Source organism: Falco cherrug, chromosome 2, assembly GCF_023634085.1.
Source record: "Falco cherrug isolate bFalChe1 chromosome 2, bFalChe1.pri, whole genome shotgun sequence".
Taxonomy (NCBI): Eukaryota; Metazoa; Chordata; class Aves; order Falconiformes; family Falconidae; genus Falco; species Falco cherrug.
In genome coordinates, this window is record NC_073698.1 from 118,010,463 (window position 1) to 118,038,413 (window position 27,951).

The following is a 27,951-nucleotide window of genomic DNA, read 5'->3' on the forward strand; positions in this document are numbered from 1 at the left end:
CCAAGGGCCAAATCCACTCTTGCCAGCCGCTCAGCAGTGGGCCATGTCTGAGCCAGAGCTTTGGTGCTTGCTGTGGAGGGGAAGACGGCTGTTGACAACAACTTGCCGTGTTGCCTCTTCCCTGTGCTGCCGGCGCTGCCGTTTCACACCGTTCTGTCTCTGGAAGGAGAGCGTGTGCCATGCCTGCACCTTGCTGCCGGCGAGGGCAGCCCCAGCACCCTTCTGCCTGCTGCTTAAACCCAGCCAGCCCGCCAGGGACGGACAGCTGGGCTTCGAAATGGAAAGAGGCTCTAAAGGACAAAAGCGTTCACAGGCAGGCTGTGCCATGAGAAAATACCCTCTGCTGGGACTGGCGGACATCAACCCTTTCCCTTGGGATCAGAAGGACTCACAGCCTTGCCTGCTCTCCATCCAGGCTGCTGCCGTGCCGAGTGCCTGCCCGCCGCTGGTGCCGCGCCTCTCCCCGGGGAAGCGAGGTTAAACCCCCCGAGTGGGTTTCCCTGCCCTCTGCTGGCCTCCAGCCCCGAGACGAAATCACGATCGGAGTCATCTGCTGTAAACATTTTGTTTATCGATGCTTTTCTGGTATTTGTAATCCTGTGCTCCAACGTTTGGGTTGCACTTTTTCCAACTCTAAGGTAATTCTAATTTTGTATGATATTTAAATAAAGAGATACAAGGAATAGGTATTGTAAAAATATATCCTTGGTGTTTGTTCACTTACTGAAATTAATGCATATAAACTTAACTGAGCATTAAAAAAGATAAAATCAAGGCAGCATTTTCTCATACATTTAATTTTGACCTGTGGACTTCCTAGTGTGTAATGCACTAGGACAAGGGCTTCAGCGGACATTAAACTGCTACAGAAAATGCAAGGTGTTTATTGTGTTGATGCATCTTTCTCCTACGTTCCTGAAGCAATAGAGAAAACATTTTGGCTGCATTGATTACCTTGTGTCGTGGAAGCAGGAGCCAAGCTTGCCTGACTTGCGAAATCCAGAGAGGCCAAAGATGTCGACTGGTGCTCTACAGACAAACAGATTGCACGGTATCACCTTTACTCAATAGGGTCTTTTAAAACACTATTAATAAATCATAAAACAACCTGGATCAAAGAGCTTGCAGTAGCTGTGGGGTAAACACAGGCTCTGCAGCAGGAACCCTGCTGTTGGATTTAAGGTTAAACGCTCAAAATGCGTCCCCACAAATTCATGGGGCACCAAAAGACAGCTGATGTTATTAATGCTGGCCCTTTCACGTGCGCTAGCTGCGTTATTTATTTATTTATGATTTCATACACAGGGTTCAGGTTTAACTGCTGTGAGGTGGATTCTGCACTTGACGGCGGTGCTCCTCCGCCTAGCCAGAGCCTGGCCAGAAATGGTCCTGAGCGCATGCAGCAGCCCGGGAGATCACCTGCGCTTATGGGTTTTCCTCTTAATTGCTGAAGATAATTTTATATAGTTATCCACATGCATGCTCTAGCAAAGCAGTGTTATTTGTCTTATAGCATTAACGAATGGGAACGATGCGCTCCTTTTGGGTCAAGGGGAAAAAAAGAGAACAAACCAACACATCACACACACCTCTCTGGCAGGATTTGTGTCAGATCTCTTCTTGGGTAACTTCCTAGCTCCCAAATTCCCGTCCAGCAGCACACAGGCACTGCCAGCACCAGGGCACGCCGACCTTTCCCTGCCTGCCCCTGGCTCTGCACGTGACATTGAAGCAAAGGTCGAGCAGCGACCCTACACCTATTAACTGAGTAATAAAGAAAGCTTCCCCCCCTAAGGTAGTCATGACAGCTGATGGAAGTGCTGAATTTCCAAGGTCTATAACAAATCAAAGAAAACACTTTTACTCAGGGTGAGAAAGGTGTTTCTTCTGCTTTAGAAAAGCAGGTGATTCCGAGGTTCAAGAGTGAGAGAGTGCATCACCCAATTTCCAAATAATTTTTCAACGCACAACTCAGCCAAGTGGTCCAGGGAGAAAGACGAAGCGCCTGAAGCTGTGAAACCCTTAGGGAGACAGAGGTTTGGGGGATAAAGGCGTTTGGAGCCCCTGACAGCTCAACTCAAAAAGCAGAAGTGAGCGACGTGGTTTTATCCCATACAAACAGATGCACCTTAGCAACACGCATGTTGAAATAACATATATGACCAGGTGGTGGCACCTGCAGAGCTCTGTCCATGAGGCGCCTCAGAGACAACTCTGACAGGAATTTTCAGGGACACTTTGCACTGGGAAGTGCTCAGCCAGGTCCTCAAAGAAGGGGAGAAGGAGTTATTCCTTGTAATTAAAGGACCGTTAACCAGCCAGCCAAGCACAGCAGAGACACCATCCTGCCCAAGCAGTGTTTTCATCCTGAAAAGATGTGTCTTTATTTTTTTTATTTTTTTTTTCCCCCAGGAGGTGAGGCAAAGTGCCTGCTGACTAGCTAGGAGGAAGGACTACATCTCCCCAAAGGGCCCCAGGAAGGAGGTGAGTATGAAAGCTCACACACCTCATCAGGAAAACACACCTGGGAAGGCAGCCGCTGTCCGCCTGGGCACGTTGGGAGGGTGCTGGGCAGGGAGTGACCCCCTGCAGATAGGATCTTGGCTTGGGCAGGTAACCACTAACTCCCCAGCTGCTTTCCTTTGCCAGCGTTCATGCCTCCTTTGACTGTTTCTGGGTGCTGCTCTTCCATTTGCATTTCCCTGTGCCCCAGCTGCACTAACGGGGATCTCACAGGAGCTGGCTGACCCTCCCCAAAGATGCAGCAGGTCTCAAAAGCAGGGTGGCAGGACACCTCCGGGTGCCATGTGCTTCTGCAGCGTGCGGTGACCCGACCCGACGGGCTGCTTTGAGACGTCACCTTGCAGATGCCAGCAGGGCACAAAGCCTTTCTCAGATATCCCCAGTACCTGGGATGGCTTTCTGGTGCCCGGCGAGGTTTTGGCTGACCCTGCCACAGCCTGAGCTGGCAGAAGCAAGCTGACATGGCGACACACACGTGTGCCTGTGCCGGTCGCCTGCAGCATTCCCTGCACCACGTCACCCACTGCTGAGGGGCAGGTGCCTCCTGTGCGGAGCAGAGCAAGTGCTCCCAGAGAAGCGTCTCCAAAGGGCTTCAGCTGAGGTGTGGAGGGAACGATGTGCCTGTCCGCTTTAAGGTGATAATAAGACAAACTTGCAGGGGCAGAGTGCGGATTTACCAAATTTATGCAAATTAAGAAACATCCCAGCAGCTCTTCAATTAGGCGAAAGCGTTGAGGATCTTGTGTGTACTTTAACAGAAGGTGGAACCATTAGTAGGGCTGTTATTTTTAATTATCGGTTCAGTGCTGAAAGAACTATATTCAAATGCCAGCTGAAGCATCAGAAATAACATTAAGTGCCCCTCAGGGCTGGGGTTTAATTATGCTTGGGCTTAATTATGATAGATTACACAACCAAAATACCTATTTATTGTATTTTCTCTGAAGTCATAGCTGCAGAAAGGGATACTTTGCTACCCATCCTGAAACAAGTTTGCAAAACCATTTTTCCAACAGCTTTAAGAATTTACAGACGCACCTTTAACATAACCCAAGATATTTTGTTCTCTGATTTATCCTACCTTCTGAAGTTATGGTGTTAAAAGCGTCAGATGTGGCTTCATTAGACTTATTGTCTGTGGAGGGGAAAAAAATAAAATAAAAAAAAAAGACGAAAGCAGTTCTTAAAAGTAGTTAGGCTTTTGTTATAAAGGCTGAAAAGTTAGTCTGGGGTTTGTCTCACACTGTGCATTGGTATGGCACCTTCACAGAACATAGCTGAGAATTAATTTAATACTTTCCTTTCTGTCACATCTAAATACATTAACATTTTTACACAGAGTGGATCTACCTAAGCCTTAGCATAGCCTGCAGGCAAGAATGTAGACTGCTTTAATTGACGGCTTTCCGACTCGAACGTATTTCTACAAAACTGCAAATTGGGTGAAATGAGTCATTTTGGAGAAAAACAATTGTTTCTTGCCCTTCCCTCCGATGCTACATTTCCAGAGGAGTAAGCTCTGGCTTTTGGTGCAGTCTGTGGAAAAAACATACCAATAAGTGTATCCACAGCCACAGGTGAGCACAGCTGAGCTACAAGTAGTCACCGTGGTGTGTGAGGTACCCATGGAGGCAGCCAAGGGGCCAGCAGTTCAGGTGCATTGTCTGTGCAGCAAGGAGCATACACAGTGGGGGGAATAGGAGGAGAAAAAAGAAAAAAACCCCAAACAACCAAAAAAGGTGTAAATATGCATTTGCACCTGAAGAGGAGGCATGCACGGAGAATGTGCTAAAGGAAACCTGTCTGCCCTTCTGGCAGCCACCCTGCATCCTCAGAAACGCCTTAAACCTCTGCAGTGCCGTGTCTCCTGCTCTCACCAGCTCCGTGAGAGAGTATTTCTCCACGCTTCCCTAATGCAGAGCTAATTCTTACCGTATAGGTTCTAGGGGAGCTTCTCCACCATCCAAAATAGTTCAGCTGCTCTTGGTTCAACCTTTTGCAGGTTTCTCTGAAGATATACAACAGCCCTGACCCTGGGGGTTGGTTTTCCAGAGAGCTGCAGTGCGCACAGACAGGCTTTCTGCCGGGAGTGCTCAGGGAGAAACACGTTTGTAACAGCTCATGGGTGCTGTGTGGATCAGCTAAGTGGGCGTTATTTTGGGGCGTGGGAAGTGCAGCGAGCTGCCGCCTAAACAAACAACAAGCCGCTTATGTTTGCGCAGGAGTTACTTAGCTTATTGAGAGACTTGAGCAAGACTCAAGCTAAAAAACCTGCCAGAAAGTTCAAGCTGTGTGATGAACTTTCTACAATGAGCTTTTCTACAACAAAGCTTCCATACTCTTGGCATTTCTTCAGTATTTTAAATAGCAGAGAATACATGTGTTCGGTGTTGTTAACATTTTACCTTTCAGATGTGTCCTATTTATGAAAAACCTACCGAAGGAAATAGATATTTCTTCTGATGAGATAGTCCATGTTCCATTCCTGAGGGAGGAAAACAGGCATGCACACGAGAATGTCTTAGGTGTCTGGTGGGTCCCTTGCAAGAACAACGTTGATCTCAGCTGATAGAAACCTTCACTGTCTTGTGAGTCTTCTTGTTCAACAGAAATTTCTTGGAAAAAGAAGAAAAATGAAAGCTGCAAGACTCTCTCACTGCATTTGAAACTATAAATCAGAGCTGTGCAAAATATTGGTACTGAAAAGCAAGCTCATCTGGCTGCAGGTTTCTTGGCTGAGTCGCTATCAAAGATTTGGCAAGAACAGCGTGATCATGCCAAGCCATTGCTCCCACCACTAGCAATTGCAGGGGGCTCTGGGTCACAGCTGTTTGCCAGCTGGTCCCTTGGAGGAGGCCTGATGCTCTCCCCTTCACCCAGACGGACACCAGGCTCCCTGTGGCAGGAGCAGATGAGCAACAATCACTTTTCTTGGGGACCACTTCTAGAGCTGCGCTGTGGTCCTGCTGACAGGTTGCGTTACCTCCGGCCTGCTCCGCCAGGCTCGCTTTGTCCACGTACCACACAAGGCTTGGCTTGGGAAACGCCTTCCTCACGACGCAGCTCACGTTAGGCTGTGGGGCAGCAAAAACCATCCGTCACCCTCTGCTACATCCTTCCTGGCTGCCAAACCTCCTTACAGACACAGCTTCTTCACCCCCCATCCCGCTCAGGAAGGAAGCACTCACTCCCTCTTTATTGCGCTTCTCCCCCCCTGCGCCCCCAGTGTTCTGGTTGCTTGAAGAGTTGGATGAGATTTGCATTCTGTGGAATAAGAGCCCAGGGACACCCCAACCACCATGGGCCAGGTGGGGGGTGACGGGGCTCTAACACCCTCCAGTCCTGTGTGCTGTGGTTGGAGAGATGTAGGGTGACACCCCCAGCCCAGCGCATCAGTGGCAAACACCCCCATGGAAAACCACAGGAATTGGTACCCCACCGTGTGCGGGGAGAGCGAGATACCTCCCGACTGCCGTCTAAATCCTTCCTTCATTAGGCAGGTAAAGAGACAAATCCCATGAAAAAGACTGCCTGACACAGTGCTATGTTGAATGTACAAAATATATACTACAACTTTGCAGAGGGCATGATGTGTAAGAGGTTTCCAGAAGTCACAAGGAATTGTGTGCTGTACACGCAACAGTCCTAACTGTACTCCAGTTGCTCCAAAAATCCATATTTGCGGTCAATTTGATTTCTTCTCAAGCCATAGATGAGAAGGACCTTGAAATCAAGGCTGGATGAAGGGCTGGGCACTAGCAGGGTGGGAGGTCTCATCCTCATGCTGCCTGGATGTTCCCAATTACATTTACTTAGCAGCTTATTGCGCTAAGAGAAATTGCCTTGTCCATTTAACCAAAGAAAAAAAAAATGCAGGAAAAAAAGAAGAAAAAGCATGTGCTATTATGCAGCACAAAGCCCTCTTGCTCCCACTTTTGAAGAAAGTGGTTCACACACTTAGTTGAAAGCAAACCTGACGCATTGCAGCCAGCCGAAGTCAATCATTCAGTATGAAGACTGAAACTACCCAGCTGAAACTCTTCCCTTGCTGTGGTAAATAACCTCTGAACTCCTAGCGCAATTGCTTCCCCCTCTTTTCATTATTCTCTTATTTTTCGGGCTCTTTTAGTTCGTCATATTTTTGTGAATGCTTCCTATGAAGAAATACAAATCTGACACTCAAAGGAGATTCAAGCTCTGCAAGAAAGGGTGGAAAAGACAAGGAGCTGGTGTTTGTTGGGAGGTGAGGAACGGGCAGAGGCTCTTGGTAGAGTTTCTAGTGCCCGGTCCCATGATTAGCAGCACTCCTTGCCCTGCTCAACAGGGTGAAAGCCTGCAATGTCCAACACCACCCCTGGAAATAGGTCACCAGGAAAATGATACTGGTTTTGCAGAACCAACCAACTCATGGCTTGTCTGAAGCAGGTGGGTACGGTTAATGCAAGGTTCTACCTGCCCACAAGCACTCTTCTTGAGGAAAACTTCCTTAATTTGGGATGCTCACAGATCAAAAGCTTCAACCTGGCCAGATGCATCGGGAAGCAACGTGCCGTAGCTAGTAGCCAGGGTGTCTTGCTGGTCAGTCATATGGGCCAAAATATGTTTTATGCCAAGTATGGCCAGCGTGGTACAGCGGAGCTTTAGGTTTTGCCATTACCAAACATGTGATAAAGGAGAGGCCCCCCAAACACAGGGGCTCAGCCTGAAATAGGGCCCCTCAGCCTTAAAGCCAGTCCCTCAGTCGGCATCCCGCTGCTCCGGCTGAGGACTGTAGCATGACACGTTGCAGCTGACATGATCATCGCCATTCCATCGACACATCAGGCCAAGGCCGGTGCCCCAAGCATCGCTCCCGCAGCCCCTTCCCCTCCCTGACCCCGGGGGGCTGCGGGGCAGGCGGAGGCTGCTGCTACCTGGCCCCTCGCAGCAGCATCCCGGGTAGCGGGTGACCTTCAGAGAGGGATTTTAAGGAGGAAGAGAAGGCAGCTTGAGGCTGCTGGGGGGTAGCCGGGCAGATGGGGAGGGAAAGGGGGCATCACAGCCCTCTGTGACATCATCAGCTCCTCACAGCCTCTCGATCCTCTCCTGGAGCCTTCCCCAGGGCTAACACAAACCCAGCTTTTGCCCATACCATGAAGAAGCCCTTAGCTAGCTCCGGTTTGTGCTCACTGAATCAGCTCACTGCTGTGGGGATGGGAATCGCTCAGGAGGAAGGGCACAAACGGCTGACGTTAACTCATTGACTTGCTCGTTGCCCCGTGAGCTCGATCAGTTTTGGGAGTCCCCCCTACGTCTGACCCAGCTTGGCTTGCCTGGCCCTGCTGGGGTGGCATGGCAGCGGCCACAGGCGTTGCTCCCTGCTCCAAAACGGCTCACCTTCGGCGAGGTGCCAGCTGAGCCCTCCGGCAGGCTAACGGAGATCTCAGGGTAGGCTGGAAAGCAAACAGAAGTGTGTGAGTGAAACGGATACCAAAGGTCACAGTAACAGCTTCTAATAAGACTTAACAGCCTTGTTTCGTTAAAGGAGTGGAAATTAAATCCTACATCCACCCACACACCTAGCAAGATAAAAGCTCGCACAGCTCTGATTCGAGGTCAAGGAAGTGGTTTACAAGCATATATCAGCAGCTACTACCGCAAGATCCGTGATGTATTTCACTGCTTATCTAAACCACTCTTGGGAGGCTTTGCTGGAGAAATGAGCTAAAACCATCCTGCAGGCAGCTCTGGCAGCAAAGCCACCCCTCCTGCGCCTGCTGAAACAAAATACTCCCGAACTGTTGGGGTTTCGGGGTGTTTGCCATTCCAAGCCGTCTGCAAAGGCTTTAGCCATCCCCCAAACTGATCAATTTGGGGTACCAGCTGCCCACGTGGCCGTTGCCTGGGTAGATGTGTGAGCGTGCCACACCGCAGATGCTTCCCAGCGTGCCAGCCAGCCCAGAGGTCACCTTCGCTCAGAGCAGCAGGGCGCTGGTGGCCGCATCCACAAGAAATGGAAAAAGTGTTTCCTTCTGGTTTTGCAGCGTTTTTGATTCTAACTGTGGCTGTGTCTAGATAAAAGCTATCAGGTACTGTCAGCCTCTCCGAGTTGGCATTTCTAAACTAGCCTTTGGGATCACCGCTTTGCAGTAACGTTAACAGACTCGTTAAGTTAGGACTGATGAAACTGCTAATGTATAGCAAGTCTCAAAAGCCGTGGTTAGATGGTGCTTCTGGCCCATTCTGACCCTTAAAACTGGACTGGAATCAAGCACAGCCCCAGATTACTTAGGACGTCCGTAATTCTTTCTCTTTCCAACCTAAACCTCACTTTAATCTCTACCATTAAGACAATTTTCTTCTTTTTATTTTTTCTTTTTTTTTTCATTTTTTCCTAACCTGTTAATTGATATAGGGTCACCCCAGTTCATTACCTTCCCCTCTGAGGCTAACTGCTCACGTTTCCCCGTTGTTCTATATAGTCAAACTCCAAACTACCAAGGACTCTCCCACCTCCTTTTTTTTTTTTAATTTCCATTTTTCTGCCTAATGTTACTGATGGATTATGCCTGGGAGAAACCTATATTTAATTATTGTGGCCTTATGTTTTTCTGGACTTAGGGTGCTTTTCAGGTAGGATTTCCATTTTTGGTTTTGAGGGATTTTTTTCCCCTTTATGTTTATTTTTTTGGGGTGGTGGGGAGAATTCTTCCTATCAGAAAATGAATGTCTGAAGATTTCATCCTTGTTTCTGCTATGTCAAAACTGTACAGATGGTGGTGGGACTAGCAGAAGACAACCATACTTTTTCAGATGTAGAGAAATAGTCTGGTAAAGTGGGTCTTCTAATCTCACCTGAAAGTTGGCTAGGAGAATAAATAAGATCTAGTCTAGTGCCTGCTCTGCCTTTTTTTTTTTTTTTTTTCTTTTTCCTCTGTGTGTGTGTGAGAACAGGTATGCTTTTCCACATCTGTACTGGCTGCTGTCCTCTGCCTTCTCAGAAGACATTTGCTGAGTAACTGCCCTGGCAGGCAGCTCTCAAGCACAGCTCTGGATGACCTAATAGATCTTTTCCATTTAACATCCCAACCCCTCTTAACAGTTTGACATTCATTTGCCTTGCTAGGATATTTACCCATGTTTTCGGTCTAGCAGAAATTCAATATTTAGTACAGTAGTTTCTACGGCTGAGCTTTTACTCTTACAAAAAGGAAAAATCAATATTTGGCAAAGTTAGATGTGAAAAGCCCATACATTTTCTCAGAAACTTGTATCTAAAAAACTCTAGAAAAGAAATATTTTTATAAGCATTTCAATCCAAAAGTACTCTTTTAAAAAAAAAAGCTCTCTCTCGATGGAATACCTGTTTTTACTCAACCTATCAAGACTCTCAACTTCATTGAGCCACTTGTTGATGCCTTCCCCACCCTCTCCCACCCAGCTCTTGCTCACGCTCAGGCCACCTCCTGCAGGGAATTGCCACTGCCACCCCTGACACTTGGGCTGTCTCTGCTCTGCTTGCCCCGAAGCATTTGTCAGAGGGGTCCTGCACAGGGAACTTTCCCCAGGCGACAGCACTTTCCTCTCCTCCTCCAGCCCATTACAGCGCCGTGCAGCACTAGCTGCCTGCCCTCCTGCCCTTCTCTCATGCCGCCCAGCCCATGGCGTTCAATTGCACAAACATCTGGGTGACGGGGCTTGCTAAGATGGGAAAACCTCCCCAGGTTTCAGTTCTCCTTTGTTCTCTAGCTACATCCTTGTCAACAACCAGGGTGACAGATAAAGCCAATGTATGTGCTGTTGACATTGTGTACACTTGCTACGTGCCTCAGGTCCTGCCCTGGCCATTTGAGGCTGGGTCTACCCTGCTAGGACATAAATGTTCGTTTCTTCATTCCCTGGTCAGCTTTGGCTCAAGGAACAAGAGGTGTGCTATCGTCTGCAGTGGCTGTTGGTCTGTCCCCAGATGTCAGCTGGGGGTTGCTGGGTGGTTCTGGTGGCTGTCTCTGCCTGCCCTCTGCCAGCTCCGGCTGTGCCAGCGCAGGGGCTGGGGGCTGGCACAGGGGCAGCTCCAGGCAGGCTGCTTTTGGGCTCCCCTCCTGCTGCGCACGAGCGAGGAAATGGAGAAAAGCTGGTGTGTTGCGATGGTTAAACAGTGCGACTTCAGTGAATGGTAACAGAAAAGAGTGAGGCAGCATGCAAAATAGTTATTTTATCTGCAAAATATCAGATGGCAGCATGCAAGATAGTTAGTTTATCTGCAAAATATCAGATGGGAGAGGGCTAAGAGCACAAAAATGCACTTTCTTCTGAGCTCTGGACTCTAGGTCTGAGCCACCTTCCTCAGCACCCACTGCAAACCAGCTCTCGGGGAGCCCCTGCACCCTACCCTGCCCTCAAGGCTGATGGCACCTGATGGACACACTGGCCCGAAGCCAGCCAGTGCTTACTGGGAGCACCATGGGCTGCTGGTCACCCAGGGCCATGGCTTCTTTCTCCTGTCCGCTGCTCTCCTCTGTTGTGCTAGTGGGCTGATGTGGGTGCGTGCACGGACAGCCACACGTGGCACAGTAATTCAGAAAACGAGCCAAATAAAGCAACCTCTTCGGCTCACAGACATGCAAGGCAAGAGCATCAGCAGGGAGGGAGAGTTCAAGTAGGTTCGTATACTTGCAGAATTACCCAGGCAACACTGTAGCTTTTTGACAAATGTTAATTTTTAAAAGGAAGATCCATGTCTGAATCATGCAAACGCAAGGGGAAATTTGAGATCATCATGTTCTATTTTTATTTCTCTTGCATCAGTGACCAACAGCCCCCAGACGCAAGGTTTTGGGTTGTGGTTTGGTATTTTTTATTATTATTTTTGCTGCTCCCTGGAGAATCTTTGCCTTTAGAGCAAAAGCTGTTCTGTCCATGAGACGTGGGCTTCCTTGGGCAAGCAGCTACAGTCAAGGGAAAGTTGACAGACCCACTGCTGAACACCCATTCATTTTAGGAGCATTGGAAATATGTTTTCCAGACCCACTGCCCTATAAGCAGAAAATATAGCCCACTTTTCACTTTTCTGACTTGATTGTACCTTAGCAATTGTAGAGCAGCTCCTAAGCGACTAGAAATGGAACAGAGCAAGCAAATGAAGATGGAGAAGACTTACAGCTTGAAATGCCAGCCCACACACCTACAGTACCCAGGTCCTCCCACTCCTGCCTGGTTTGGGACCTCCAGGCAGGACCCCATTTTCAGAACCAGAGCCTCTGGCAGCCGCTGAACATCACATGCCTTCCAGGATGCGACTTTGCAGCAACGGTAGTTCCAAAGCACTTTGGCTGCTTCCAGAATTTTGGCCATCATCTCCTAACCACAGGCAGCATGGTCATTCTGTAACTGCATCATGGACATCTTGGTGACCAAGGTGCTTACCTGAAACTTGCAAAGTGCCAACAGAAGCTTACACGTGGGGGTGAGATGGTGGCAATGTGCATGCCAGCACTGCTGGTATGTGCACAATGATCGCCTAGTTTTGATGCCAGGGATTGAAGGGATGGCCTCAAATTCTTCGTAAGAACTAAGGGGCTATTTACAAACATTTTAACTCCTTGCAGCTGAGAAAAATACAATGTAGATAGGTCTCTATAAAAAACCTCTGCGCATTTCAAAAGCTATTGCCTTCTTCGCAAACAGGCAGTCGCGTTCCCTTTCCAAGTTCAAGCCGTTGGCATAAGCCCCTTACCGAATACTCTCACGGTGGTGCTGCTCTTCAGGACACGCTGGGGGTGGTACACCACGTGGCAGGAAAACACCCTGCCATCATCTGTGATTTGGGTGGCGAAAATCTTCAGAGTGTTATTCAAAGCCAGGCGAACTCTTGGCCCATACTGCGTGCTGCCGCTGCCGTACACCGCAGGGTGGGAGGGCTCCTTGCTCACCAGTTCCTCTCTCCTGCCATTTTTGCCCTGTGAAAAGAGTAACCCACCTGGTGGGTAAAGATCAGACACCCCAGCCCAAGCATCTGTGTAGCCAGCTCTATTCCCACTATAAAAATCTTCCCTCATGCCCATAGCACTGAGTAGCAGTAAGTGGACATTTGCAGCATCTCTTTTTTTTTTTTTTTCTTTTCTCATATACATCCTCTCCCAGAACTTCAAATACAACAGCAGTCATCATCTTACCAATGACCTATGGAGTAAATAGCTGTGACTCCTGAGTAGCTTGCAGAGAGGGCAACAGAGCTGCTGTCTCACTGCAGCAATCTCTAAGTTATGCTGAACATCCCATACATATTAAATATCACTGAAATTCCAAGAAAATCCTTGCTCTTTTAGATTTTAATCAGAGAGAACCTGATGATAAAAGCTAAAAGTCATCTGTGCCAGCCACCGTTAGATGCAGATGCAGCCAGCACAAGCAGGACATCTGTGCCTTGGCACATATTTGCAAGCTGTACTCTAAATGATGCATGGTGGCCCACAGCTATCACTGTGATGACCTTTGGGTTTGGTTCCCCGCCCCTCCCCTCCTTCTGCTACTTTGTAGAGTGAACCAGCAACGCTAAAAAGTAGTAAGGCCAAGGATGCTCCCTACAAAAATACAAAGATTTTTAATATTAAGAATGTGCTGCAAAGGGGAGATCTAAATAGACTGTGAGCTGGGAAAAAACCTAAAAAAACCCCAAAATATTTGAAAATCACCTTTAAGAAAAACCTCAGCAGTTACAGCTTTTCTGTGGCAATAGACAGAAATTCACAGGCAAACCTCAAGGATGCTGCTGGCTGATACTTATCCCTACTGATTGAAATTAATGCTAAAAGGTTACATTAAAATATAGCATATAAATATTTATCTAGAAAGTGATATGCGGTAAAAAAAATGTAACAAGCTTTATAATTCACAGCAAAATGCTTAAAAATAGTCGTTATGTGGTTAGCTAGGTACCTGGGTTTGCATGTCTCTGTGACACAGGATTAACTAACAAAAACATTACAGTCAGCACCTTTTTTTCTTTCTGTTTCAAAGCAGCCTGATATCTTACTACCCTACACAGTAACCATGTATTTTTCAGAGATACTACAGCTTTGCTACTGCAAAAATCCCTGAGAAACCCAATGCAAGGAATATTTTAGTTCTGTTACATTTGCTAAGTGCTTTGCCACCTTCCACAGACCTGCTCTACATGTGCTCCTGAAAAATTAAAAGAAATTAAGATGGAATTTTCCCTTCTTTGTTTCTTTAACAGCTATTGTTTGTGGTTTCTATGTTGCAAAACCACGTTTATATTTTCCCCCTTTATTATCACAGTCTAACACAACCGACACCTTTTGTTTAGGAGCTTCTGCAGGACGCAGTAAAATCTAACGTTTCTATTTTAATCTGCAAAAAATACCCTCTGGTTGCTTCTGAATTTTATACCTGAGATAAAAAATACTTACCACGAGCCATTTCAATGGGTAATTGGACAAATTATCTGAGGTCGTGTCCTCAAGGCATGGAATTTCTAAAGTCTGGTTTAACCGCACTTCCTTCACGTAGCGCTGCTCCTCTTTTGTCATCGCGACAACAACAACAAAAAAAGCCCAAGAAGGACAATCAGAAACTTGATGTTCATTGTGCTTTAAAACCCAGTGCTGACTGGTCTTCTGTTCAAGGAACAGGCACTTTTTTGATTAGAAAGGAACCATAATTTTCAACCATTACCCATAGACACATTTGTTAAGTGAAAGCCCTGCATCTGATTTAGATGCAGTTTCATCACTCTAATTCATGGCTTTACCTGAATTTTTTGGGCAATTCATAAAAATCTTTGCTTAACTGCAGGATCAAGACATCTCCTTTTGGAGCCGAGAATAATTTGAAGCCTCAATTTTTCTCTTACAATTTTTTTTTTTTCTGTGGCGATGAACCTTCACATCAATTTTGTGCACCTGTATTTCCTTTTCTCTGAAGATACCTGCAGACCTGCTTTTCACTAAGGAAGATGTTCAGTATATCAGGCATGTTAAGATGAACCCTGTTTTTCAGTGTAAGTGCTCCTTTTGTTATTTTCCAACCTGCCCACCACCAGAAGCAGAGAACTCATCGCTCTTTCCTTTGTCATCGGTTTACAAAAGCATTTCAGCATCTCCTACCTTACCTACTCCCAGCCCAGGGTCTGGTCCAGCTGTGGCAGGGCAGAGTGATGCACTGAGTAAAGCGCAGCTGTGGTCTAAACCTCAGGGCTGCGTTTGCACGTGTGTTTGAGCAGGAAGAGCAGCAGTGATGGCCAGGAGATGCTACGAGTGCCCTGGGGAGCACTGACCTCTCTGAGAGCCAGCCCGGCGGCAGGCACAGCACCGCGCAGCCTGCCTGCACAGCCTGCCTCCCCTCTTCCCTCCAGGCACGCACCGCGGGGATGCTCTTGAACTTTGCTCCCCTGCTAGTTCTGGCTTGCATGTTCCGATAAAATAGAGATCTATTTCATTTATTTTTTTATCTTGAGGGAAGGGAGACTATTGAGCCGTCCCAGACTGTTAGGTTATTTGGCAGCGGGGACTTGCTGGTGACTCTAAGTTCCTTTACGCCTGGCACCCAAGCATGGAGTGACAGTGCCAGCACGCAGCCTGTGCCACGGGGATGTGAATACAGGCAGTGCCCAGCGGTGCCCAGTAGACCCAGCAGCAGAAGCAGCTCATTTCCACTCTCCACCAGAGCGAAGCAGCCGAGGAGGCAGCTGTCACAGCAGGACACAGAGCGCACAAACCCTAAGGGGGCTGGATAGCATGGAACGGATAAAGGAAGGGCAAAGGAAGCAAATCTAGGAATAAAACCACACAGGAGACTTTGCTGGGATAAGTTACCATGCAAAAGTGCCGTACAGCCTATGAGAAATACAAGGATGAGTAGCCACCCCAGGAGTTCTGCCTGCAAACAGCCTCCATCTGTTCTCACAGTCACAGGTCCCAGCTGCTTATTCCACCCCCCCACCCCCATCTTTGATTCCCACCTCCATCAACAGCCCGCTGGCTAAGGTCCTCCATCGGCCTGCTGCTCTGAGGGCTTTTTGCAGTATCTACAAGTTGAATCCATCTGGATCCACTTTGATGCAGTTGGGAGCTGTACTTTAATGAGCAGCACAAGTTGAATCCATCTGGATCCACTTTGATGCAGTTGGGAGCTGTACTTTAATGAGCAGCACCCTTTGCCACCCCACTCATAGGATGGATTAAGGTCTTTCGCCTTCTTCTGAGTGGAAGTGGCTCATTGCAAAAATCTGTTTACCTTAAAATACAAATCTGCCAGAGGTGTGTTGCAAACTGAATTTTTTTAGTTCTGTCTAGCAAGTAGCATCAGTGGCAGAGCTCGCTGCATCACACAGTTACTGAAAAAAGCCACAATGATGGTGATATGAACAAGAGCTGCCCACATTTAACATGTAGGCAGCAATAACGGTGTTGAATATGTTGGTATCAACCAAGGGCACCAGCAAAGGGAGCAATGCCTGATCAGCACTATTACTGCGTTAAGGAAGAGACAGAGAAGAAGCACACAAAGAACAGAAGCCTGGGAGGGTTTCACATGCTTACCAGCACTGTTTGTACCTCACTGCTCTCTGCCTGATACAGCCCCTGTGCCCTGTGAAGTGCAGGAAAATTCCCAAGGGGAGCCTGCCCATCACCCCCCTGTATGGCAGGTACAGTGGCAGCTTGGTCCTTGACACAGTTATCCAGCGCGTACTGCTTCAACACCCCATCCTGTCGGGGCTGTGTGAAGATGCTGGCTTCATTTTCCCTTCAGCAGGGCAGGAAGGTGCTGCTGGGTTGCTTTTCCAGGATAACAGCCCCAAAATCCTTGGAGCCATCGCCATGGAGGGCCATCAGGGAACGAGGTGGCAGCTTGGGTGAAACGTCCCTGTGTGTGAGGCTTGCAGAGTACCTCCTGCTGCAGGACCAACGTGATCCAGCGTGGGGACCGGCATCCCTCCTGCCACCAGCCTGGCCTCATGATGCAGCGCTGCTGCCCTGCGCTACCCCTAACACCCCCCTGCTCCTAACCCTGGAACGTCTGCTGCACCTACAGCCCTGGGCACGGGCAGAGGGAGCGTGTTGGCCTGGCAGCTCTGAACTGAAACCGTGCCAGGTTTGTTGCATTTACATTAATCCTTCTTGGCTTCTTAACAGAAGCCTGGGTCAGGAAGAGGTTTCTGGGGTATCAGATCCAGTCCCCCATGTGCACTACAGCAAGCTTGCCCAGCATCCCCACCCCAGCTCCATCTTCATGGTGGTTTGGACTTTTGCCCTCCCTGCTGCCATGAAACAGCTGTTCCCAAAGTTCCTGTGCTAACAGTTGCCACTGTTGTTTAATTTGTAGTCAAATCCATTCACGTCCTATTTAAACCCATTTGTTCCTTTGCCAGGATAATTTCAATAACCTCCCTGGAGTTCACACTCTCCCCCAAGGCTTACTTACCAGGACTGGTCAGGCTGCTTTCCAGCTTCCAGAAGCAGCCAAGTCTCCGCTCTTGTGATTGCCCTAAGCAACCCCCTGCTTTGCTCCAGTTTGTTTTTGATGGTGGGGACACACATCCCTCCACTGAGCTAACACCCAGCACGCCCTGCAGATGCCAGGCCTCAGCCTCAACCAGACACAGGGGTTTTCTTTTCCCGGTGCTCGGTGCTGCACGCACACAGCAGCAGCCCAGCGTGGTTTAGGGATCTAGCATCCTCGGTCTCACCATATCCTGAGACGCTTGCCCAGTCTTCTCCACGGCATGTTTCTCCAAAAAAAAAGTGTGGAAACTACCCATCTCACCACCTTTTTTGCCTTCCTATCTAGCTAACTCCATATTCCTCCAAACAAATAAAGTTTGCCGATCACCAGCTGGATAACAACAGCTAAAGAATGCTTGCTAAGTAGGAAACAGTAGGCAGCAGTGTTCGGTGGCGTCACTGCAAACCCCAAACCAGTCCCCGTCACCGACCAAGAAATGTTCGTCTATCCTGATGTTCCACCCCCCAGCCCCCGTTACAAAAAACCCCACATCTCATTCATAATCACGTACCTTCCGCCTTGACAATAAGTTGAATTTCTGCAGCCTTTGTCCCATATGGGTAAGTAGCAAAACTGCACTCGTACCACCCGCTGAGGGAGATGGTAACGTTTTTCAGATGCAGAGCCCACCGATTGCATTCAGACGTGGCGTTTTGACCAGGGGAGCACAAAGCCTCTGTAACATCCCAGCCGCAGCACTTTCTCGTGCTGAAGGATACCGAAAAGTTGTAAGAAGCCTCAGGAAAGGTGAAGTAATGGGTGCCGTAAGCAGGGTGATAAACAGCTATTCTGGTAAGCTGGGTGTCATCAGTCTTGGACCACTGTGTCTGTATTATGTAGGTGTCAGGTGGTTTTGGGAAGGTGCATACCAGGGTCACGTTGGTACCAGGCAAGGCGTGGACCACTTCTGTTCGTGTGATGACATCTTCAGGCTGGCCTTAAAAACAAATGGGACCATTTTCAGTACGAGTCACATTTAAACAAAGCTTTTTCCTAAGCCATCTCTGACATGATTCGGTGCCTTAGCCACGGGCAACTTTGAAGACGCTACAAGTGTAATGAGGCTTTCCAGCGAGGAGCTTCGTGGCAGATCTCCACCAGTACAGACTGTGGAGAGACAACTGGGAGAGCAAATGCGCCCTTGCCTGGAAGAGGGCGGGGAGCTCCCATCGAGCTTGCAGCAGAGAAATGGGAGCTCTGAGGGCCTCTGTGAAAATGGAAATCTTTCAAATGTTATAAATAAAGCAGCATCTGGGCCCAGTTATTCCCCAGCAATTTTTACAAGAACAAATGAGTTATCCCTGTGGGCTAATTCTGCCCTGCTCCATTCCCCCTGCCCATCGCCATTGCCTTTGCTGCTTCGACAGAGAAAGCTGTTCTTTTACCTCCACATTATTAAACAGCTCCTGCATGGCCTAAAGGAGTGTCCGCTTCAGTGTCAGTGAGCTGCCCCGGCATGTACGGTTCCTTCCTCGATTAATTTCATAAAGCATGCTGGCAGTCCTCAGTGTGCCATAAAGGAGTAATGGATCGGTGAAATGAAGGAGCTTTCAACGGGAGCCTCTACTACTTGGTTTTGCTGCTGCTGTAGTAAAATTGATTTCTCTCCCTTTCTCCCTCCTGTGGACAAGAAGCTCGCAGTCCCCAAACCCCTGCATGCAGGGCACTGACAGACTCAAGGAGATGAAGAATTTATGCGTGGGGGAGTCGTGGTGAGACAAGGAATCAATCACACCCACAGAGCCATGCACAAAAGGTCCTTTTTACTAAAGGACATGCGGTCCACAGAAAAAAATGAGCGTGCACAGATACTCTTAGGTACAGGCTTGTTGCCCCCCATCTCCAGGGCGTTTCATCCTCCCTGTGTTATCAAAGCATCACCTGTCAATTTGCTTTGGGAACTTGCCCCGCAGCCCAGCAGCCATGCCGCTGGCTCCCCACAGCACCAAGCGCACACCGCTCACCTTCTGTACTTGAAAACGGTGGGTACCAATTCCTTTGCTTTGACTTCTGCTCTGCGCTGCGGTACAGGGCTCCGGGATGCCAGAGCCAGGGGCTGGGCAGCCTCGGCAGTGCCTGTGGTGGGGCTGGCATGCCCCATGCTCTGCCAGCTCAGCCCAGAGCCAGGCAGGGACACGAAGCACCCACAGCTCTGGTTTGACTGGGACAAAGAGCAAGGGCAGAGCCCTGCATCCCCGCAGAGCTGGCTGAGATCTGGCATCCAGCCGTTGACATCTGACCCGAACATGGAGAGACTGGGTGCCTGGAGAACAAGGCTGCTGAGTGGCCATGGCCAACATTAATCTCTGATTTTTATGGCTGTGCATGCCCTGTTCATCTTTTAATTGACTTCCGAGAGACGGGATGGCGTAAGAGAGTAAATAAAAATAAGCCTGAGTGACAAGCGCTGTGAGAAAAATTACTGAAAACTATTTTTTTTCAGTCCAAGGAGCTTATTACAGCAAGAGTCACTGATTTCACTGCAAGTTTTGCATCAGTAGAAGTTAAGGAAAAAACGACTGGCACTCTTATGATCAGACTAGCAGGCAAGGGACACATAGCAAGCTCTCTCTCATATTCATACTGATGCTGTATTAGGTCAAAGGACCATGTAAAGAATACCTACCAAAATTACTTGAATATTTTATATGAAGATGAAAAGGTTATGTGTGTAGAAACAACATTTTAATTTGTGTTGTTTGTTAGCAGCCTAGCACTTTAGGCTATTTTAACTGAAACCCTTTCACGCGAAAATGTTCTTAACTTTTATTTAGCATCTCAGTATCATTAGTTTCATTTTATAGCAGTTTTATTTTTCCAAATCAAATGCTGTCCATTAACCCATACTTGTGCTCCATTTGAAATTTAATAGAGTAACTCCCAGGCATTTATATGCTCGATCTGCAGAAAGGGTATGGTGGTGTCCACTTACATTTTGGAGTGACTTCAATGAGGGTTTCATCCTCAGGGGTAAAAACCCAGAAGTCCTTTTCCTAAATAGTATTGCCTTCCTGCATGTGCATATCCTGAGGCTTCTAGTTCTTGCTTTGGATTTGAAAACTTTTATTTTCTATGAATACACATAGGAAATATTTCCCTTGCTTTTAAAAATCCAGTTTGCCTCAGTGATGTAGAAAATAGGAACAGCCTGGGCCAGGTTTTAAGGTGCTTTTTACCATGCCAGTCAAATACGTGAGATTTTTCCTTTCTTAAGTGGAAAAACACCTATCCTACAAAATTCTTCTTCCTAGCTGGTAATAAGTACTCCTGCATAGCTTGTTGGGGAGGGTGGATGGGATTGTGAGCATCAGGCTTTTCCTTGGTTTTCCTCAAATCAGTTTTCCTTTAACTCCCTGTGACAGCGATGTAGTTCTTACTCAACTTTTCTGAAAGTTTCACTGCCGATGACAAACTTGTTTCTCAAGCCTTTAACACAGCACGCAGGGCTGGGTGGGGAAGAGGAAGAGATGAATCTCTTTCAGGGGCTGCAGCAGTACAATTCATCCTTGCCTTTAAGTTGTTGCAACTCTTCCCCTCTCTGCACACACAGGTATATGTGTATGTGGGAAAGGGATATATTTTTTATTTGCTTTTTAAAAGCAGTTTTCCTTTTTGCCCATTGCGGATGAGCACATGTTGCCCTAAATACAAGTGAGCTCAACTCAGTGACTATTTTGGTGAAAACAGGTTAGGCGTCTGGAATAATCTGCTAGTCAGCAAAGTTTACTCCTTGCTAGCTAGGGTTGTTAGAAAGTGGTCAAGAAACAGAAAATCATTACCAGTAGCTACAGCTCGCCCTAGTCAGACACACTGAGCCCAACCTGCATATCCACCCAGCCCCTTGCCACCCTCCATCACATGCTAGTCAAGGTGTCCCACTGACCTGCTTACCTGCAATGCTGGGCACCAAGAGCAAACAAAAGAGGGAGAAGAACCGTCTTTTTTCCATCTTCAACTCGATGAAGTTTTGATAAATAGATGTCTCTTGGGGGCTGCTCCCGGCGGTGTCTCAGAAGAGGAAGTCGAGGTGGGCAGATGTGCGCGCAGCCACGCTCATCCTCTTAGCGTGACTTCAAAGAAATGCTTCATTAAATGTGAAAGCCTCAGTTTCCTGCCAGAGCAATAAAATCCGTACATCTTGTGAAACCTTTATGTCAAAAACACTGCCTATACTGCAAGACCAAGGTGCAGACCATTTTTTCTTTTCCCTCCTTGTCTTTTCAGATAAACTCGAAGTAAGCAGTTTACTGGTTTACACTCTCGCCAAAACCTGTCAAACATCTAAGGTTGAATACATGGTACATAGTGTACAAAAAAGCTGACTTCCCCCACCCCCCTTTGTTTCTTTCAAATTAGTCCAAAATAGCTCAAATATACTGTGCGCAGACTCTCTACGCTCATTATCTTTTTTTTTTTTTTTTTTTTTTTAAAAAGCAAAATAACAAAACCAATCCTCCTAAATTAAAACAGAGTGAATCAAGAATTTTCCGGATTAATCTTTTTGTATTTTTTCCCTCCTGAGAAGGAGACCATTAATTATTTTCTGCAGAGTGCAGAATTACAGCATCACGCATGACAACATCACTTGCTGTGGTGAACCCCCACAACCCTGTTCAGCTGGCAGCTTTGGGGACCTCAGCACCCTCAGGCAGAAGCTCATGGCTCCTGCCAGTTCCACAACCTGCCTTCATTGCAGATCACCTGTAAATCCTTGCGAACTGTCCTCAAAGCACACTGCATCTCCATCAACTAGGCACATGCCTGTCAGCAAAACATCTAATTGCAGGCAGTTCTTATGGAAATCAGACCTGCTGTTGGTGGCTTTTCAGAAAACAGAAGGTTGGAGTTCTTGCTTATCACACTTGTTCCCCCAAAACCAGAAGAGCAGGGCAGAACACTTCATGTACACAGTGGGGATGTACGTTATCTGCTGGCTCTTCCCCATGCTGGATGGGCATTTGGAAGCGCAGGAGGCTGGTTGCCCCGATAACTCCCTTCCTGGTGGCCTAAGGACAACCTGCCCTTCGGACCTTGGCAGAGAGCTGATGGCAACCCACCCACCAAAGCCGGGAAAGCAAGTGGCCTGGATGACACCATCATTAAACAGACACTCCCTCGGGTGGCTGGTCCATCCTTGGGTGATCCAGGTCCTGATATCTTTTCTGAAACAATTCCTACAGGGACTGGGTGCCTTTGTCGGCTCCTTTCTGTTACGGCATCCCTCCCCGCTGCTCAGGCAAGCCCAAGGGAAACTGCCAGCCACCACCAGCAATTTTCTTCACAACTGTTTTCCATTTCCTTCCCACCTGTCTACTTTTGCTAACCATGGAGCTCCCCATACCTCCAGCATGCAAGGCACCGAGTTCAAAGTAAAAAAGACAGACCTCACCAGTCATTTCCTTACTTTATGCGCTACCAAATACAAACAACATATACCGCTTCCCTAATTTGTGCATATGCAACCTTTTGGTAACAAATTTAAACAGGCTAGTGTCTCCAGCTGCAACAGCTAATGGTGCTGGCCAGGCTATGGTCAGGCCTCCAGACACATCTTGGAGGATAAAAGCTGCTGCACGGTTCCTTTTTTGTTTGCATTGCTCCCCTACCCAAGGAAACGGACGAGTTGTGGTAGTAAATGCATTGGATGCTCAGGGTACTGCTAAGGGAATCGTCTCTGGGGGTGAAATCTCTGCTTGTCACTCAGAAGCCTGACAGAGAAAGATCTGTCTCAGAGGATCAAGAAGTCCTGAAGTGGAGCATGACCAGAATATTCAAGCCAGTGTAACTGACAGCCACAGAAGACAGTGAAAATAGTAAAGATATAAGCTCTGGTTTCCAGTTCGGAGCAGAGACCACAAAGAACCCGGAGATTATCTGCAGGTACGAGAGCCCAAGCAGATTTGACTTCAGTGTAGAATTTGGGCTCTTTTTCTTGAGTGCAGCTACCTTGGCTTCTCCTGCTGATCAGTTCATGCAAGTTTTGTACCATGAGAGAATGTACTTTGTGTAACGTGGGGCAAAAAAAGCCTCCAATACGCATCTGAAACACACATCACAATTTGACGAGGCAGCCCAAGTGCCGTGTGGTATACTCAATAGCCACAGAAATCCCTGAGCAGCTTGGGTTACTAGATCGCTATGTCTTGCCCTTGGAATATGTTTCCCCTTGCTAAAACAACATCCTAAAAATATACTGCTGCCATGTTGCATTGTGTTGGCTGCATGCAGCCACCCAGCGTTGCTGCTGTGCTTCGTGGTGAAAGACAGACGAGAAAGAAACCTCCCAGCTCGATGGATTTTCATTCACTTCAGAGCTGCGCTTTGCCCCAATTCCTCCCCTACGCTCAAAGTCTGAAACAGTCATTCACCCTGCTACTGGCACCCATGTGCGTGAACAGCTAAGCCCTGCCTCTGCGTACGACATCAAAAACCTCTTTGGAAACAGCATTTATCTCAGCCTGCTGGCAGGAGCTGCCTCTTCCCTGCAGCTAGGCACAGGGTCCTGCTCACAGCAGTGCAAATTATTATGAGAGTTTCCTCACCCCTTCTCTGAAAAGTTACACACCAGCAGCTTGGTAGGTGCCATGGTGGGATGTTCCACTCCAGGTTATGGATGGCAGGGATGAAATGTGCCCATGGGCAGTGGACCACATTGGTAGCTGGCAGGAGGATATACCTTTAAGTGGCTTTTCCTTGGTGGGGCAGCCGCAGGGATGCTTATCTCAGAGGTGGGATGCGCAGGTTTGCCCATTGCACTACACGTGCCTTTCTGGAGAGACCCAGAAACCACTGCAAGGCTGCAAGGTTTTAAAGGAAAAACAGCTGTGCCCGGGCAAACTCACATGTGGTTGGGAGATATACAAACCACAGCGTTTTATTTTGGGCTGGACAAGCAGTTGGCTTGGCTGGTCTGTCCCCCCCCTGTGTCCCAGGCAGCACCAGCAGGAACAGATGGGCTCTGAGCATCGCCCAGGATGGGGCCTCAACAGCACATTGCAGCACGGGGCTCTGCCCGCCTCTCAGGGATGCTCCGCTGCCTCATGTTACATTAATTTCTTTTCCCCTTGGATGGGAGTGGGGGTGGCAGTGGGGGGTCCTCTAATTATTTTCTGCAGATCCGTTCACCACTGGAGGAGTCATTTTGAACGCTACAAATGACTCTTTCTGTAGCAATCACCCCTATTATGCGTCATGCTCACAAACCCCTTGACTGCAATACAATTCTTCTGCCTCCATTACAGTAAGCTGCACCTAAGGAAAAAGCAGAGCTGCAGTCAGTCCCACAGACAAGAAAATCTTGAACTCCAGAGAGAAATTCAATTATTCACAAAGAGAACCTATTCAGAAATGCTAGTGAGCCAGGTCTTCCTGCCAGAGGCGAGGATGATTACCCTTGCAGACTGGTGTCCTCTAAATATTGCTTAAAGAAAGCGTTCCTCCCCAGTGAAAAAGAGATGGAGACTTTGAAGCAGGAATTTCATTACAGAGTAAACTAACCTTTCAGGTTTACTTGGCGCTTGGCATGGCAGCTCCCACTCTGTCATTGTGTTTTGGTCTTTAACTGCTTTGGAAACTGTACTAATGACTTGGTGGCTGGCAGGCAACTTCAGCCACGGCACCTCGCAGAGGGGTAGACGAGTGGGTGGTGTGGGCTGGGGTGGGCAGTGTGGCAGGGGACAGGGCACTGAGGTGGCAGTGGGGTCCCCACCGTGCTTTTTCAGCAACCCCCTGCTTCCTCCATCTCCCCTTCCCACCTTGGGCTCTCTCCTGCTTGCAGCACTGCATCTTCTGCAGGGAGGAAGGGAGAGAAAGGGGTTTCTCACTCTGCTTCCTCCTCCTCCTCCTCCCTCTCGGCTACACGTGCACGTCTGCATGCTGTGTCTGACATAACGCAGCCCCGGGTTCAGCCGGGGTGTTTAAGCAGCACGGCAAGTCGTACATACATCCAGCTGAAAGATCTTTAAAGGTCTGAACGGGCTTTTCATCCCCACTCCCCCACCGAGAGCTCCGAGTCCAGGAGAAAAGCAGGAACAGCTCAGCCCCGGCTGCCTCCCTGCGCCAGCCTGCCTTCCCTGGCACCGGGCTGCTCCAGCACCTTCCCAGCTCCGCTGCTCCCAGCGCCGGCACGAGCAGAATTCCAGACAGCCCTTTCTACGAACGTTTAATTTGTCATCACGCCCTGTAGCCATTCTGGGGCCAAGTCCAACTGGATGGTGGCTCTTTAATGATGCCTTTCGCTCATCCCATGGGTGAATATTGCTTCCTTCACTTTCTGAGCAGGGAACTTGCTTTTGAGCATCCTTGTCCAAGACTACAAGCCAAAAGCAGTGGGTGGGCCAGGACTACAGCCTTAAATCCTCTCTTCTTGCTGTCTGTGGGAAAAACTGCTGTGTGAGCACTCCGTGTTCACACAGCCTTCCAGATACGGCAACAGGGCGCCTTTGGGGAAAGCAGGAGGATCGCAGGGAGTGATCCGGTGCTGAGTTCCTCTGTGCGCGCATCTCCCACCCCCTGTCTCTGTGATCGAAGAAAGGGTCTGCAAAAGCTGGCGGTAGTTTCTCTAATTAGGTGGCCTTACTTGCAGTTCACGTTTCAGAGAAAAAGAGTGTGTGTTTGGGGTTACATGGAAGAGAATCAGCTCCCTCACCTTCTCTGCCATTCCAGCCACAGGTCCTGTCAGCCCTCTGCTCCCATTTAATGCCATTTCTGAACAACGATGGTCCATCAGGGCAAGCGGATGAACATTACATTGTGCAAAGTACAAGTTACTGAAAAAGGAAAAAAGCATAAAAAGTGCAACCAAGGAAAAAAACCCAAACCAAACCAATACAAAGCACGTTGACCCAAAAACTACCCATCAGTGAAAAACCACTCTGTGAAAGCCAGCCAGATATTAAAAAAAAAATAAAAAATTGAAACCCCTACAGTCATTATTTTCAAACTGAAATGGATGGCACATATGAGACCAGCCCTGCTTTCTTTCGTTGCTTTCTCTTTTCCAGCTACAGCACATCCTGTGCTTCCCCCCTTGCTTTGCGCAAGGCTTTTCACTTGTACATCTCACCTTCCACCTTTGATAAGATAAGTAGGTTAATAACTGTGTAACAGAACGTGATGGCACCTATAGCTTTAAAAAAAGCATTTGTTAGGAAAAGGTAGCCCACTGCCGGTGCTGGGAAACATCTGCTCGTGTTAGACTATGAGGCTGAGGTTTCCAGTGAAGCCTCCCAGAAGGACCATGTCATCCCCTGGTCGCTTTAGCCAGAGCTTCACAGCAACCTGTGAAGGGGAGCAGCCTTCCTGACTCACACCAGCAAGAGGGGACAGGATACTGCTTGAGGAAGGGCTTTTCATAAACACAACTTGTGGGGCTTTGCCCTGAGGTCTGCGTGAAAGAGGGAGTTATCGAGACGAGCAATGGAGCACTCGCTCAGAAATGGAGAGCTCAGGTTCACATCCCAAGTGCTGCAAACCTAGATGGGTTGTACAGCTCATTTTACTGTGCAAGCTGTCTGTAATGGATTTTGTTCCCTGATTAATTTAAATTCCTCCATACTATTGTATGCAAATACCTTCTCTCAGACACACAGCTGCCGGGCCAGAGCTCAACACAGCAGAGCGGTTATATTTCACCACTGAAGAAATACATTGAATAGAAAAGATTAAAGGTCTGGAAGTTAACTTCAGATACAGTAGCAGTGACAATTTGAGGACAGCAGCTGCCTTTTCATTATAAAAAAAATCAAATAATTTACAGCAGTAAAAGGCCAAGCTACAATGACATTGAGAACCGTAACTTGGATTTTTTCTTTTTTTTTGTGACAGAATACTTTGAAAGTAGCAGACCTTAATGAATCTGTTTGCGTGCAGTATCCCTGCAGCCCTATAACTACCTTCCCTGCTAGCAGCATGTCAGAAGCAACCATGGGAAAGCGAGATCTCTCTCCCATCACATCCATCATATAGTATCGTCCCCTACGCCCTAATTCCGTGTCTCTTTAGAAAAGGTGGTGAAGTACAAATGAGAAAAGCAAAGCAGAGGGTGCTTCTTGTGTTGAGCCTGGCTCCGTGGGGAAGAAACTGTACTGCAGTGGAGCCTGAGCTTGGACTCCCGAGGTGCTTTAACCTGGAGCCTTGGAGAGCAGGGCACCTCATCAGGCCCTGGGAAGAGGGGAGTCGCCTCCAGAAGGCAACGCAGAGCTGAGTGCACCTTATACGAGTGCAGCATAGGGCAAGTGCATCCCTAAATCTAACTCCATAGGGTTAACAGCCTGCAGTTGGGTGGGATAAATACAGCACAAGAGTAGCTGGAAGGTAAAATGGAGAATAGGAAACTTCTGGGATATTTCTGCATAATGATATTTTCAAGACCATAAGCAGAGTAACATTTAGCTACTTCAGACGTGGATCCTTTTGGTTCACTCCGTGCTTGAAGGCATAATGTGAACCTGCCCCAAGGAGCCTGCAAGGACTTGTTAGTGCAGCAACGTGTGCTGAGCACCCATCTCCTTCCAGAGCACTCTTGGCCAAGTAGCTGAAGCAAAGGATGGGGAATTAAGATAGTTTTCAAGAGATAGCACCTCTTTCAGCATTCAGTATGAGTTCCTAAAGTTTCGACCACCGCTAAAATTAAGAAAGATTTCTAGCTTTTTTGTTTGTAAGGGTCACCGCCCATGTGAAATAAGTGTTCAGTTTCTAGCTGAGTCTGTCACCTCCTGAAGCAATGCTAGAAAGGGCCTGCACCTCTTCTTCTTTCCATGAAACTTCACATCCCAACTATCGTGGATTTAAAGGAGTCACTGATCACACATTTGTTGCCCAAAGGGAAGGTGGGACAACCACATCATGGAAATTATCCCCGAGCGTCACCTCAACTGGAGTTTTGGTTGCAAACCAATAGTAGGCTGGTACTCACCTCCTCCAGCT

The 27,951-nt window shown here is 48.0% G+C and overlaps 1 protein-coding gene across 2 annotated transcripts in view; it reads right to left on the reverse strand.

Annotated features, from left to right (window-relative positions):
• CD96 (CD96 molecule) overlaps window positions 1–25,793 on the reverse strand; it is a 33,656-nt gene extending 7,863 nt beyond the window's left edge. The window contains exons 1-10 of one of the 2 annotated variants that reach the window (XM_055702540.1): window positions 25,673–25,793; window positions 20,917–21,136; window positions 17,537–17,962; window positions 13,932–14,041; window positions 12,236–12,458; window positions 7,900–7,955; window positions 5,507–5,597; window positions 4,962–5,138; window positions 3,605–3,658; window positions 955–1,029 (exon numbers count right to left, since the gene is read on the reverse strand). In XM_055702540.1, the coding sequence (XP_055558515.1) occupies window positions 955–1,029; window positions 3,605–3,658; window positions 4,962–5,138; window positions 5,507–5,597; window positions 7,900–7,955; window positions 12,236–12,458; window positions 13,932–14,041; window positions 17,537–17,962; window positions 20,917–20,974 (1,270 nt within the window). In that variant the 5' untranslated portion in view covers window positions 20,975–21,136; window positions 25,673–25,793. Of the gene's footprint in view, window positions 1–954; window positions 1,030–3,604; window positions 3,659–4,961; window positions 5,139–5,506; window positions 5,598–7,899; window positions 7,956–12,235; window positions 12,459–13,931; window positions 14,042–17,536; window positions 17,963–20,916; window positions 21,345–25,672 lie in introns of those variants that run through there. The other variant, XM_055702539.1, reaches the window with a different exon arrangement.
• Between the last annotated feature and the right edge of the window lie 2,158 nt (window positions 25,794–27,951).